Source organism: Plecotus auritus (genome assembly GCF_963455305.1).
Source record: "Plecotus auritus genome assembly, chromosome: 6".
Lineage (NCBI taxonomy): Eukaryota > Metazoa > Chordata > Mammalia > Chiroptera > Vespertilionidae > Plecotus > Plecotus auritus.
In genome coordinates, this window is record NC_137773.1 from 116,863,192 (window position 1) to 116,879,552 (window position 16,361).

The window sequence follows — 16,361 nt, forward strand, 5'->3', positions numbered from 1 at the left end:
ATACTATGAATATCCAGGAGAATTCCTAAGCTGCTTTCCTAAACTTAATTGATCATAAGCCCGCCTCTGCCACTCTAATAAATCTCTCCAAAACTCTGACCACAATTCAGACAACAATTTGGGAAAAACTTCAAGTAGGTTGAGAAACTTATTTCAAGAAAAGGTGACTACAACAATTCTTACTCAATGCGTTTTTCCGAAATCTATTATGCTACAGTTTAATATAATTTCAATAACAAAATATATACCTTCTCTACTCCTCTGAGAAATTTGTCTGTTCCTGTATAATTTCTCCTTGGATCTGTTAGCAATTCACATAGCCGCTGAATAGTAAAAGGGATACTGCAAAAGAATATAATTTTATAGTTTTAGTTATTAAGAAAATTAGAAACATTATCAGTCTCACTTTTTAAAGCTTTTATCTAGTCAAGCACGTGTTAAGCTACAAAAGAAAATGCTAAAACAGGGGAATGAATGAGACATTTAAAAACAGGCAAAACAATAGGCACACCTATCTTTTTATTTACAAAAAAAACAATTTTCCCTTCCTTGCCTTAAAAAGCAATACAGAATATCCAAAATTAACAGAAAGTTTAAAAACTGAGAAAAAAATTTGTCTCAACTCAAAATTTTTTCCTCAATCATTCAATCAAAGCACGGGTGGAGTTCCTTGGGAGGTTGGCCGGCCACGGTAGGTTGGCCGTGGGGGCGCACCTGACCACCAGGGGGCAGCTCCTGCAGTAAGCCCCTATCCCCTGGTGGTCAGAGCACGTCATAGCTACTTGGCCGGCTGTCCGCTCATAACAGTCGCTTAGGTTTTTATATATATAGCTACATCTTAAGTGTATTACATGATTTCAGAGTACAGCAATATACCTGAACCTCAGCCCCTCCTCTAGATCACTACTCTCCAAAACTTAAACACACACATCATCACCACCACCTGTTATTTCCTCAGTAAATGTCTCATAGTGATACTGTAATTAAAAGTTTATGTTTTAACCAAAAATAAAAAAGCACCCTGTGTTAAGAATTTTAAAATCCTTAACTGGCAAATACTTAAACAGATAATGTCTTTCCTCCAAGTAAAATTCTTTCACACATCAAAAGCTAATATTTTCTCTTAAATTAAAATAAGCTTTAAAAAATTAGTATTGGGAGAAACCAAGATGGCGGCATAGGTAAACACCTAAACTGCTGCCTCGCACAACAATTTCAAAACTACAACTAAAAGACAAAACGGACACCATCCAGAACCACAGGAAAGCTGGCTGAGTGGAAATTCTACAACTAGAAGGAAAGAGAAAAGCACATTGCAACTCAGAGGAGCTGCAAAAGGCTGAGGTACGGAGATGCGCGCGCGGAGAGGGCGGGCAATTGAGTGTGCGCTGCCTTTCTTAAGCGGGAGGGAGACGGAAGCTCCCGACTGCACTGAACTCCAGTTCCAGGGGAGATTCTGGGAACCCAGACTCATTCGGGGAGAAACTGGACTGTCTGGCAGCGGGCGAGACTCGAGGGCAGCTTTCTCTCAGAGGTACTTGCAGCGATTACCATGGGACACTGAGACACAGGGGCCTCATAGGGTAGGGCTGATGGGAAGCCAAGGCTGTCTGCTCCGCCCAGAGACTCCACCCCATCCAAGCTGAGCACAGAGGCTTTTGCAATTTTGCAAGTCTTGTCTCATAAGGGTGTCTTCAGCACAGAAGTTCTCCCAGCGTAGACACAGCTGATCCTCACAGCCAATTGGCCTGGAGGTCAATTCCTCCCAGTGATACCAACAACAATCAAAGCTTAACTACAACAAGGCTGTGCACACAGTCCACAAAGGGGTGCATCAAGAGTGTCCACCTCAGGTAACTGGGGAGGCTGAGCCACTGGGCCCTATAGGACACCTAGCACACAAAGCCACTCTACCAACTCAGGGAAGCAACGAGAATGCGGAGACAAAGAAACAGATCACAAATGAAAGAAATGGAGGAAAGAAAACGACTGGATATAGAGTTCAAAACCATGGTTATAAGGTTTTTCAAGAATTTCCTAGAAAAGGCCAATAAATTTAGTGAGACCCTCAAGGATATGAAAAAAGACCAACTAGAAATTAAACATACACTGACTGAAATAAAAAATATTATACAGAGATCTAACAGCAGACTAGAGGAACACAATAATCAAGTCAAAGATTTGAAATATAAAGAAGCAAAAAACACTCAACCAGAAAAGAAAAAAGAACCCAAAAATTTGAAGATAGTGTAAGGAAACTCTGGGACAACTTCTAGCGTACCAACATCCGAATTATGGGGGTGCCAGAAGAGAGAGAGCAAGATACTGAGAACTTATTTGAAGAAATAATGACCGAAAACTTCCCCTACCTGGTGAAAGAAATAGACTTACAAGTCCAGGAAGCGCACAGAACCCCAAACAGGAGGAACTCAAAGAGGACCACACCAAAACACATCATAATTAAAATGCCAAGAACAAAAGACAAAGAGACAATATTAAAAGCAGCAAGAGAAAAACAAGTTAGTTACCTACAAGGGAGCACCCATACAATTGTCAGCTGATTTCTCAACAGAAACTATGCAGGCCAGATGGGAGTGGCAAGAAATATTCAAAGTGATGAATAGCAAGAACCTACAACCAAGATTACTCTACCCAGCAAAGCTATCATTCAGAATTGAAGGTCAGATAAAGAGCTTCACAGATAAGAAAAAGCTAAAGGAGTTCATCACCGCCAAACCAGTATTATATGAAATGCTGAAAGGTACCCTTTAAGAAGAGGAAGAATAAGAAAATGGTAAAGATAAAAATTATAAACAACAAATACATATCTATCAACAAGTGAATCTAAAAATCAAGTGAATAAAAAATCTGATGAACAGAATAAACTGGTGAATATAATAGAATCAGGGGCATAGAAAGGGAGTGGACTGACAATTCTAGGGGGGGAAGGGGTGTGGGGGGTGTGGGAAGAGACTGGACAAAAATCGTACACCTATGGATGAGGACAGTGCGGGAGGGGTAAGGGCAGAGGGTGGGGTGGGAACCGGGTGGAGGGGAGCTATGGGGGGGGAAAAAGAGGAACAATTGTAATAATCTGAACAATAAAGATTTATTAAATTAAAAAATTGGTATATTTAAGCTTCCTGTTTAACAACATTTACACTAAATGTTTGGCTAATTTTCTTTAGGAAGGTAAGTAAAACTGCAGCCAATTATGAACAATTTATGTTTGGGTGATTATCATTACTGCTTTCAGGGGGAAAAGGTACATTATGTTTGCACATCAATGTCAGCAAAATTAGTTTTCATTCACAGACACTTTCAGAAGCCTTTAAAGTCATTTTGTCAAATGCCCAAGAGATGGCACTAAAATGTCATACAACACTTCCCTTCCTCACTTGAACAGGATAATATATTATTTACTTGTAAATAACAGAATCCATTGGAAATTTTAACATTGTAATTTTGACAACTACACTAAAAGATGTCTTTACATACAGTTAGTATTTTCAAATAAATAGGAGAGCCTATTACACGCTGGAAAAACTTACTAGCCAAGAAGATAGACATGTAAATAATTACAATAATAAAAGGTAATAATATTATGTACCAGAGCAATGAGGATAGAATAAAATGCATGCCAGGGAAGTAAGCATAAACGTGGGAACATTTAATTTGAGGTAGGTCTTTGAAACGAGGCATAAGAATAAACCAGATAAATCCAAAATGCTTGGTACAACTGTAAGAAAGGTTTGGTTTCTATTACTATTCCATTAGACATAGTACACAAAATAGTTTATTTTATCTCCTGAAAATATTAAGGCTCTTCCCAATAAAATTCACTAAACTAAATTCAGATACATGTGCCAAAAAGAAAAAGGACGCGACTCACTTTCAATGAAAAACATGAACCAGAATCCCTAAATTTGGGTAATGGGGGAAAGATGTTCATTAGAAAAAGTATACTGTAAAATAAATAACTTAGTAGAAAAAATATTTTGGGTTATTTTTAAAATAATGCATTCAGTTTACTTTGTAATATATTACCTTTATTTTGCCCACATTGTAAGATGGAATTTTTTCCAGTATTTAAGGAACTGAAAAAAATACACACGTTTAAAAAGGCCATGACTAGCCAGCATTTAAAAAATAAATAAATAATGCCTACAAAATCCAACACACACAACACAACATACACAACACAACATACACAACACAACACACAACACACACACACACACACACACACACACACACACACACACACACACACACACACAGGCTAGGTGACTGGGAGACCTTGCCCAAATTGAATTTACTTGTCTTAAATCATCATGCTCTTATATCAGGAAAACAGGGCTTCTGAAAGCACACTTCTTACATGATATACATAAATCACTTAATAGTACCTGAAATATTTTAGGAAGCGTTCAATAAATCTTAGTTCCTATTACCATCCTGGTCCCTCCTACTATTTAACAGAGAATATAGGAAGACACAAATGCTCCAAAAACCAACTTCCGAGGCACAAAAGCAAAGATCTGTTTTCAAAAACGTTCCTTTTAATTCCAAGGAACTAAGGTTACACATTTTCCATTAGTTATATATCTTAGTCTGACTGCAATCTGCCCCTGTTTACTGATTTAAAAAAAGAAGTCTGGCCGGTGTTATTCAATGGTTGAGTGAAACTCATGGTTGATTCCCAGTCAGAGCACATGCCCAGTTTTGTGGGCTCGATCTCCAGTAGGGGTCGTGTAGGAGGCCATCGATTGATGCGAATCCCTCATCATTGATGTTTCAATTTCTCTCTCCTTTCCTTTCTCTATAAAAATCAATAAATTTTAAGAATTTTAAAGAAAGACCAAGAATTCTTCTTGTTAAAATGTTTGAAATGAATAAAACTATTGAAATTAAAAAAAAAAGACCGTACCCTTTTATGTAATGATGTTTACTTTGAATTTATATTAGTTCACACAAACACTCCATCCATGCTTTTGTTCCGGCCCTCTGGTCCAGTTTAAGAAGCCATTGTGGCCCTCGAGTCAAAAAGTTTGCCCACCCCTGTCCTAGGGCAATGAAAACCAAAAGAGAAAGTAAACAAATGGGACTACATCAAAATAAAAAGCTTCTGCACAGCAAAAGAAACCATCAACAAAACAACAAGAAAGCCCACTGCATGGGAGAACATATTTGCCAATGTTATCTCCGATAAGGGTTTAATCTCCAACATTTACAGAGAACTCATACAACTTAACAAAAGGAAGATAAACCACCCAATCAAAAAATGGGCAACGGACCTAAATAGATACTTTTAGAAAGAGGACATAAGGAAGTCCAAGAAACATAGAAAGACATGCTCAAAGTCACTAATCATCTGAGCCCTGGCTGGTTTGGCTCAGTGAATAGAGCCTTGGCCTGTGAATTGAAGGGTTCCTGCTTCGATTCCAGTCAAGAGCACACCACAAGGTTGTGGGCTCGATATCCAGTGGGGGGGGCGAGGCAGCCAATCAATGATTCTCTCTCCTCAATATACACCAATTGATGTTTCTCTGTCTCTCTTTCCCTCCCCATTCCTCTCTGAAATCAATAAAATATATTTTTTTAAAAAGATGCAAATCAAAACAACAATGCGGTACCATCTCACACCTGTCAGAATGGCTATCATCAACAAATCAACAAATGACAAGTCCTGGCCAGGATGAGGAGAAAAAGGAACCCTTGTGCACTGCTGATGGGAATGCAGACTGGTGCAGCCACTGTGGAGAACAGTATGGAGTTTCCTCAAAAAACTAAAAATGGAACTGCCATTTGACCCAGTGATCCCATTTCTAGGAATATATCCCAAGAAACTAGAAACACCAATTAGAAAGGATATATGCACCCCTATGTTCATAGCAGCACAATTTACCATAGCTAAGATTTGGAAACAGCCTAAATACCCATCAGCAAATGAGTGGATTAAAAAACTGTGGTTCATCTATACAATGGAACACTACGCTGCAGTAAAAAAAAAAAAAAAAAAAAAAAAGGAATTCTTACCACTTGCAGCAGCATGGATGGAACTGGAGAGCATTATGCTAAGCGAAATAAGCCAGTCAGAGAAAGATAAATATCACATGATGTCACTCATTTATAGAATATAATGAACAACATAAACCGATGAACAGAAACAGATCCAGAGACAAAGAAGCATCGATCAGATGCTCAAACCTCAGAGGGAAGGTAGGGAAGAGTGGGGGTAAAGGGGAGAGATCAACCAAAGGACTTGTATGCCTGCTTATAAGCATAACCAAAGGACACAGACACCAGGAGGGTAAGGGCATGAGAGGGAGGCGGGGAGGGGTGGGAGTGGTGGTGGTGGGGCAATGGGAGGATAAGGACACATATGTAATACCTTAATCAAAAAGAAAAAACGTGAAAAAAATGGCAGCAAATACATATTTATTAACAAATCAATCTAAAAATAAAAATGAACAAGAAATCTAATGAACAAAATAAACTGGTGAATAAAACAGAATCAGAGGCATGGATGCATGGAACAGACTGACAAATCTCAGAGGGAAGGGGGGAGGCAGGGACAGGAAGAGATTAACCAAAGATCTTACCTATGGACACAGACAGTAGGGTGGTGAAGGCCTGGGGTGGGACAGGAACGGGGTAAAGTGGGGCAATGGGGGACATCTCTAATACTCTCAACAATAAAGATTAAACACAAAATAAAATATAAAAAAATAAATATGCATTTGACTTGAAGTCTAAGATAAATAAAATCAGATAATCAACTACCTCATCTCTACGTGTACAAGCACCTTTCTTCAAGAAAAAGATAAATACAGCCCAGCCAATGTGACTTAGCGGTTAAGCTTGACCCAGGAACCAAGAGGTCACGGTTTGATTCCCTGTTATGGCACGTGCCTGGCTTTCAGGCTGGATCCCCAGTAAAAGGGTATGCAGGAGGCAGCTGATAGATTATGTTTCTCCCTTGTAGATGTTTTTATATCTCTATCCCTCTCCAGTCCTCTCTCTCTCTCTCAAATGAATAAAAACATAATTTAAAAAAAAAAAGATAAATACAAAATATAACGAAGAGGCCAGTAGTGTAAAAGGCTAAAGAGATAATAATTAAATCAAACATCTTATTTAAGAAAAAAGCTAAAATAGCCAATTCACTTTTGTTTTGTGCTTTAGTTAACACTATTTAGGTGGAAACTAACTTAAATATCTCACAATTTTTAAAGGCTGAATGGGTTCAGTTTTGTTTCCTCTGAAGTCCCCACAAAAGACAGAAATGCCGCTGGTTTTCTGCAATATTATCTTTACTTAAACTGCAAGCATGTAACTCTCACAGCCCGCCAACTGCGAGTTTGACATGCTTGAAAGCAATAGGTTCTTTCTATACTCACACTTTATTTAATCTGTGGATAAAATATACACATACATCAATATTCACATGCATATACTAGAGGCCTGGTGCACGAATTCGTGCACAGGTGGGGTCCTGCCAGCCCACCCGAATCAGGGTCAATCGGGCCGGGCCAGCCAACCCCACCCCCTGGTTGAACTCTAGTCAAACTCCCAGTGGAGGGGACAATTTGCATATTACCCTTTTATTATATAGGAGGATTTTATACCTTAAACCAAACTCCAGAAATTCTGAGATTTATTGAAGATGTCATTGTGAAATGGTAAGTATAAAAAATGAAGAAAATAGCCCTAGCCAGTTTGGCTCAATGGATAGAGTGTCAGCCTGTGGACTGAAGGGTCCCAGGTTTGATTCCAGTCAAGGGCACATGCCCGGGCTGCAGGCTCAATCCCCAATAGGGGACTTGCAGGAGGCAGCCAATCAATGATTCTCTCTCATCATTGATGTTTCTATCTCTTTCTTCCTCTCCCTTCCTCTCTGAAATCAATAAGCATGTATTTTTTTAAAGAAAAATTTAAGAAAATAAAGAAGCAGACTCTTACAATAAGGATAAATAAACTAATACCTGTACCATTTTCCATCCCAAAATAAATCTCTAGCAATTGTCAATACTTTTAATCAAAAGCCTACAGTAGTATGAATTATTTAACTTGCATCAAATAAAGTCATCAAGAAAAAATTCATTAGATTTCTGCTAGTTCCTACCTTTCAATTTAAAAAATTTTATTAGAGAAAGCATCACCTCCGACCATATTACGAGACAACACTTTTTGGGGGGGAGGGGAGTAGAGTAAGGAGGGGCAGTTACTAAATTAATCTGATTAGCAATTAGTTATGCTAAATAGAATGAAAGGGAGTGAAGAAAAAGTAAATAAACACATTTGAACTACTAGAAAAATATGTTCAACCAGCAATGACACAAATACTTTTTAAAAGTGCAAAAACTCGCCAAAACCGGTTTGGCTCAGTGGATAGAGCGTCAGCCTGCGGACTGGAGGGTCCCGGGTTTGATTCCGGTCAAGGGCATGTAACTTGGTTGCGGGCACATTCCCAGTGGGAGGTGTGCAAGAGGCAGCTGATCGATGTTTCTCTCTCATCGATGTTTCTGACTATCTATCCCTCTTCCTTCCTCTCTGTAAAAAATCAATAAAATATATTTAAAAAAAAAAAAAAAAAAGTGCAAAAACTCTTTCTCCAAACCAACCAAGCAGCGGAAAATCCAGTAAGCACTAATATGTCAGGGAAGTAAGAGAACAAAGTAACAAAGAAGGCTAGAATAATCTTAAACTGTAAAGCAAACAAAAATAAAATATGAAGTATGTGTTTTATATCTACAAGCCAGACCTAAGAGTATAAAAATCTCACGTGACTTTTAAAAGACGTGTAAAGAGGTTCTGAAGTGCAGAAACTTACAAGAAATGTCTGTGTTTGGGCATACACATAAAACAATCATGTGAAAAGTTTTCAGGACTAAGCAAAATTTGATTAATCGTGTATATTAAAATAACTTTAGAGAAGAAATTCAAAAGTCAGAAAGACTATCATGCCAGATGATAATAAGCACCTCTTAGTTATGACTATGCCTGCCTTAGGGATGATGTAACAAAGTTTTTTAGGTATCAGGTGGTTCTGTACTTTTTTCCAGACCCCTCTTGCATAGCCACATTATATTTTAGTCAACTACCCAAAATAAGTAAAACTTCCTGCTTATTATTTACTACAGGCCCGGTGCATGAATTCGTGCACGGGTGGGGTCTGGCTAGCCCACCCCAATGGGGGCCACAGGCAACTGACCGGCAGGGGGGAGGGGCCATAGGTGGTTGGCGGCCGGCCCTGCCCCCGATCGGGATATTTGCACGTCATAGCCACCGGTCGTTCACCGTTCTGGTCACTGGGTTTTTATATATATAGACTTATTTATTTATTTTTCTTCCTGCTTGTTTTAGAGAGGTTGTAGGTCTAACATTATTGTCAAAGGAGAGACAAGACTTAATTAATTTACATTTACATTCATTAATTCTTCCAGTCTCAATAATTCAGAGGACAATTTTTTAAAACCTCTAGAAATGTAAGTTACATTTTCTTTACCCCTCAAAAGCAGCTGTTTCTAAATTATATTCACGGTGTCCATGATAAGAAGATTTTAAAAAGTGGCCCTGGTTTGATCGAATAAGTCCATATACTCTTCTTGTTTATTATAATACCAAACAGAGGGCATAAAGGGGCAACAAATATGTTTTTAATTGACCATCACATTAAGTTTCTAGTTTTATTTTAATTTTTGGTGCCTTCTCACCTAAAAAAAAGTAACTTCAGTTCTGGAGAATAACTATAATCTATCTTCTCTTATAAAATCTTAAAGTTCAAAGGTAATCTGAAAAGAACTAAAAAAATAATAAAGGACCTACCTAACTAAACATTCAACCCTGTAATTCTATTTTACATGCCCCATTAAGTCTATTTAACATGCCCCAACAAACCAAATATAGATATAGAAATGTGCCTTTATTCCTTTCCTTTATTCATTCAATACTTGTTTTTGAACCTATTATTTATGTTTAGGCATTCACTATTTCAGGCCTTGTTTGAAAAAGATGTTACCCAAAAAAAAAAAAAAAAAGAAAAGAAAAGAAAAAGATGTTACCCTAGCTTTTCTAGAATATTACAGTTCAGGAAATCAAGCAAACATGTGAATGGACAATTTCCACTTCAAAGTGAGAAAATTTATAAGATGACAACATACAAAAGTAATTTTAAAAAACTGATAATCTTTTTCATGTCCAAAAACCATGTAGCATTTACTAAAACCATGTAGTTTTTACTAATTAAAAACAAAAGCAAAACAAGAGGAACTTGCCTATTAGAAAATCAGCCAAAAGATAATAAAAAAAGAATATGAAACAAATTCATAAGTCAGTAAGTACATAAAAAGATGTTCAATTTCACTTGCAATCTAACAAACAAATCCATGCACATACACCCAAAAATAAGGAAGAATTCCACTATCTGCACTCATGTACACATGGAAGCGTTCATTTGTGAGGTCAATTTGGAAGTATCAATGAAAATTTTAAGTGTACATATAATATGACCTAGCAATTCCATTTCTACAAATTTTAAAAAGGCAACAATAAATCTATACATATAATCAATACATGACATTCATCAACACAAGAAGGTGTGTACCAGGATGCTCGTTATAAGTACTGTTAACAGCCAAAAATTAAACATCTGCCACCAATGGGGAAAGGGCAAATGAATTATAACCTGTTCATATAATAGAAAATAATGCAGCCATTTAAAAAAAAAAAAAACAAGACAGAGCTGTAAAGAGAGATTATCAAAGCTCTTCCAAAAGGAAAACACAACTAGCATCTAACACAGTCCTACTTTGATTCTTTTAAATACTCCTATTGTTACAGGATAGTGAGAAGCTAGGAAAATTCCAGGGCATGCATGAGGAATAGAGAAACTGAGACACAAAGAAATTAAACAAGGCCAAACATGTAGGCTAGCTTGTTGCAAAACCTTATACTGAGAACAAATGTTTCTCCTCACTAACCAAAGAATGCAGGAAAGAGAGGGGAGTTTTTAATGCCTCTTCTCCTCAACCAGAGTATGTATACACAGTGTAAATCACCCTGGAACTGCTAAGGCAGGAGGGGGAAGAAGGAAAGAAAGGAGAGATTTATCTCAAAGGCAGCCTTTTTGGGGACTGGGGAGAGAAGAGGGAGTGTTCACTATACTGTTTAAACAATTTATATTCAAAACGTGAAAATAAAATTGGAAGATATAGGCATGTTTTAATGTACCAATATATGATATTATAGTACAGACAAAAAAGGGTAAATTTAAAAAAATATTAACATATCACTAAGACTGGATTATGCTTGATTAGAAAATGACTCATAAACTGTCATTCTAAAAATTAAAGTTCAAAAATACTTATGGCTCAAAGATGAAAAATATTTTAAAAGCAATTATGTTTAAGTATGCTTAGGTATTTAATGACCAAGTCATTTTTGAAAGTAGGTCAGTTACCTGTTTCACAGATTAACAAATCCATTTAGATTTATTTAATAGTCTACATATATCAATGTCTGGTCCAATTTAATTTGAAAGAATTGAAAGTGGTATTACTAATTCAGAATCACAAATAAATTAGCTTAACATTCACAAAGCAGTGGTATAATTTGACCTGTTTCTCCTTAACTCTTATGTTTAAATGGTAGCCATAGCCCTGGTCGGTTTGAGTGTCTGCCCATTGACTGAAGGGTCTCAGGTTCGATTCCCACTCAAGGGCACAACCAGTTGATGTGTTTTTCTCAGGTAGATGGTTCTCTCTCTCCCGCCTCCCTCCTTTCCCTCCTATTCTCTCTAAAAGTCAATGAAAAAAATATCCTCGGAGGTGAAGATTAAAAAAAAGAAAATTAAAAAATGGTAGCCATAATTTACTGAAAAGATGAATCACCATAATGTCTAATATCTATTTGTCTATGCACTATTTATAAACATCCCAAAGCATTCTTATCTTGAACACATTTCAATCAGTAGTAAATCTTATGCAACGTATTTCTAATAAACAGTATGTGACTTCTTGTGGGTATGTGCGTAAAAAAAGTAGCATCAATAAGTATATGTATACTAGAGACTCGGTGCATGAATTCATGTATGAGTCCCTTGGCCTGGCCAGTGATCGAAGCCTATGGGGGTGGGGGAGTGTGAGGGGACCACAGGAGGTTGGCTGTGGGAGCACACTGGCCACCAGGGGGCAGCTCCTGTATTGAGTGTCTGTCCCCTGGTGGTCAGTGTGTGCCATAGTGACTGGTAGACCAGTCGTTCCGTTTTAACGGTGGCTTAGACTTTTATATATACTTTTTTTTATATATACATATATACTAGAGGCCCGATGGGGAGTGTCCTCTCAGCCCAGCCTGCACCCTCTCCAATCCAGGACATCCCTCTCACAATCCTGAACTGCTGGCTCCTAATTGCTCACCCGCCTGCCTGCCTGGTCACCCCTAACTGCCCCCTGCTGCCGGCCTGGTCGCCCCCAACTGTCCCCTCCCTGCCGGCCTGGTTGCCCCTAACTGCCCCCCCCGCCAGCCTGGTCGCCCCCAACTGCCCCCCTGCCAGCTTGGTTGCCCCCAACTGCACCCACCTCCCCACCCACTGCTAGCCTGATCACCTCTTACTGCCCCTCCTGCCGGCTGGTGGCCCAAAACTGCCCCCCCCCCCCGCCAGCCTGGCCGCCCCCAACAGCCCCTCTGCTGGCCTGGTCTCCCCCAACTGCCCCCCTGCCAGCCTGGTCACCACTCATGGCCCCCCCCCCCAACTGGCCTGTTCGCCCCACACAGCCTGCTTGTTCAGTCGTTTGATCGTCCCTCACTAACCCCCCTGCCGGCCTGGTTGCCCCACGCAGCCTGCTTGTTCAGTCATTTGGTTGTCCCTTAGGCCGGCCCTGAGTGGCTCAGCAGCCACTATCTGAGGCTTGCCTGCGCCTCAGGCTGGCCCTAGTTGGCTGGGGGGCTGAGGGGACTGGGTGCTGCCATCTTGTGGCTGTGGGCGCTGCCATCTTTGAGAGCATGGCAGTCAATTAGCATATTCCCTCTTTATTAGGTAGGACTAAAGGCCCGGTGCATGAAATTTGTGCATGGGGGGGGGGGGGGGTCCCCCTCAGCCCAGCCTGCACCCTCGCCAATCCAGGACCCCTTGGGGGACATCCCTCTCACAATCCTGGACCACTGACTCCTAATGGCTCACCTGCCTGCCTGGCCGCCCCAAACTTCCCCCCGCCCGCCCGCCGGCCTGATCGCCCCTCAATGCTTCTGCGTGCCGACCTGGTTACCCCCAACTGCCCCCTCCCTGCCAACCTGGTCGCTAACTGCCCCCTTCCCCTGCTGGCCTGGTCACCCCTTACTGCACCCTCTGCCAGCCTGGTTGCCCCCAACTGTCCTCCCATTGCCTGGTCGCCCATAACTGCCCCCCCCACACTGGCCTAATCACCCCTCACTGCCCCCCCCTGCTGGCTTAATCGCCCCCAACTGCACTCCCTGCCAGGCTGGTCACCCCCAACTATACCCCCAACACCGGCCTGGTCGCCTCTTACTGCCCCCGCCCCCCGCCAGCCTGATCGCCAACAGCCCTCCCCTTCTGGCCAGATGGCCCCCAACTGCCCTCCCCTGCCACAACCCGCCTCCTCTGCCGGGACCCACATCCTCCACATGAGGCAGCGGAGACGCCAGGACCGGCCTCCTAGGCGTCGCGCAGAGCTGCAGGACCCCCAGGCCTTACCACACGGAGCGGCCCCCGGGCCCTGCCTCCTCTGTGCCTGTGGCCATCTTGTGACGGCCATCTTGTGACTACATGAGGACATGACGACCACTGAGGCTATTATTAGTATAGATGGTTAAATAACTTTCAACAGTACAACAGAGTACACATTGAAAATAAGTCTCTTTCCCATCCTAAATCCTCAAGGTCAACTATCATTGATGGAACTCAAAGCTGTAATTTTCCTCCATTCCCCAATAAAATATTTTAGGAACAGGCCTGGCATCAAAGCATAAGGATTTGATATTTTAAGTAAAACTCCTAAACTTAAAAACAAAGGAACATGGAATACTGAATTACACTATCTGTTGGAAATCCCATGTGATAAAATAGCTGAAGTAAAGAATGAGACTATTTTGCTAACTAAAAATACTCACAAGTGAAACCCCTTCAAATAAAATCTGTCCCTAAATATGAATTTATAGTTAACATACCCACAATTCACTAAATTTGGTATTGTCACTCCACACTCTAAATTGTTAATGCCAAACTAAATATTGCACTACTCTCCCCTTCAATAAAGAAAACCCTAAAAATACTGCCCTGGAAAGTATTCAAAATGACACAGAATGAGACACAGCAACATTTTTTAAATAACAGTTTTATTATAGTGGAGAGTATCTTTTCAAGTGCAATGTTTTACATAGGGCTGAAAATGGTTAGTTGGGAAAAAAGAAGAGAACTCCTGAAATATTTTTTTAAAGTCACTAAAGTAAAATACTTAACATAAATTGTTAATTTGTGTGTTTTTTTAATGTGACATCTCATATGTGTAACTTCTATACAAAGTATAACGATTAATAACACTAAATATAAAATGCAAAAAGGACCCATTAAAATGTTTCCTGTTTGATTATTATACCCATTTCAAGTCTGAAAGGCACTGATATCCATTAAGGTAGTTCAAGTTTTAAAAAAAGCTACAGGGAGCATTTGAGATCTTTGTCCCAGGCATATGTTGTCAGTTTGGCTCAAACTCATAAAAATTCTCTAAAAGTTTGGATGTTTAGGTCAACATTTATTTGACATAGTTGATAGGATTCTGAAGGACAACCCTGCAGACCCGGACCCTGTGCTGGGTAAAAGCAAGAGTCCACTGTGCCCACCAGTTCCCTCCTTCACATCGGGTAAACTGGGTGAGACTTCTCCTGGAATTATGGGCCTCCTTGCTTTAAGCAGCAGGCCATGACTTTATTTGAGCTGTTCTTAGAAAATCCTCAAGGTGGATAAGGGTTGAGATAACTGAGGGCAAGGAAAACAAAATGGGTTGCTGCTTTTAATTGGATTGCTTACTAAGAGTATGAAAAAAATATTTGCTGATCAAATGAGACTAAACTCTCTTTAGCTCAGAAAGAGAAAGTACACTTTGCTTCCCCAACCTGAACAGCCAATGGGGTGACAATAGTTGTTCAGATCCCCAAATCCAGAGTGGCGGAGATGGATGCCAGGGGACATTCAGTGCAGCTGATACCAGAGAAGCCAGAGGGAGCCCCAGGGAAAAGGGCAGGGCACACTGAAATGGGTTCACCCTAAGAAAGGGTCTGAGGGAGGGGCCCATGCCTTGGAAAGCATTCAGGTTTTGGAGGTGTCTGGTAAGCTCTTGGTGGCCCTTGCTCGCGTATTCTTAGGTGACTAAGACTCTCTGCGGTGTTGCCTGAGGAAAAATTTCCTCTACCATGTAAAACTGTCCTACAGGGCCATCCACCACATCTGGCTCCTGGAAGGACTGGTTTGCATGTAAGGACTGTTTTCCCTAGAAGTTTGTTCAAACTCTACAGATCTCAAAATTAATGGAAAAATCATGCCTCCCTGGCCAACAAGGCCCATGACAGTCAGCCTCCCATTAATACCAGGCATACCATTCATAATGCGGATTTTATAATCAAAGAAAACACGATAATTTCAAGAGAAACATCAAAAGTGCTTTATTCAAAGTAACGTTCATCGCTAGCTATGCATTTCCCCCATCTTTCAGGTAATTTGTGGATACCGTCCCAATATAACTTTTCTTGTTTTAAGGCAAACCATTCAAAGACCCAATGTTCCACTTCTTCGTACGTTTTGAGGTGCTGCTCAGAAAGTGGATCGGAACACATGGTAATCTGAAGGATCAAGGTCTGGTGAATACAGCAGGTAGGTTAATACTTCTCAAGCAAGATCTTTTAACGTGTCTTTAACTGGTTTTGAAGTGTGTGATGGTGCGTCATCATGAAGCAAAATTACTTTGCCGTGTCTTCTGGCCCCATTCTGGTCATTTCACGATTAAAGTGTGGTTCAAATTGATTATTTGTTGTAGGTAGCGATCAGCAGTAACGGTTTCACCAGATTTTAGAAGCTCATAATACACCACACCTTCCTGATCCCACCAAACACAGAGCATTGTCTTCTTTCCAAAGCGATTTGGCCTTACAGTCCATGTTGATGGTTGACCTGATCAACCCATGATTTTGTGCATTGGGATTCTCAAAATAAGTGCACTTTTCATCGCCAGTCACAATTCGATGCCAAAAAGACTTTCTTTCGTGCTGCTGAAGCAACATTTTACTGATGACTTTTCGGTTTTCCATTTGTCTTTCATTCAGTTGATGTGGCACCCATTTTTCCT

The 16,361-nt window shown here is 40.3% G+C and overlaps 1 protein-coding gene across 4 annotated transcripts in view; it reads right to left on the reverse strand.

Moving 5' to 3' along the window:
• The window catches only part of PPP4R2 (protein phosphatase 4 regulatory subunit 2), a 72,511-nt gene that overhangs the window by 6,286 nt on the left and 49,864 nt on the right, over window positions 1–16,361 (reverse strand). For all 4 annotated transcript variants that reach the window (XM_080676570.1, XM_080676567.1, XM_080676568.1 and 1 more), the window contains exon 4: window positions 249–342. In XM_080676570.1, coding sequence (XP_080532696.1) covers window positions 249–342 — 94 coding nt within the window. The remainder of the gene's footprint in view (window positions 1–248; window positions 343–16,361) is intronic.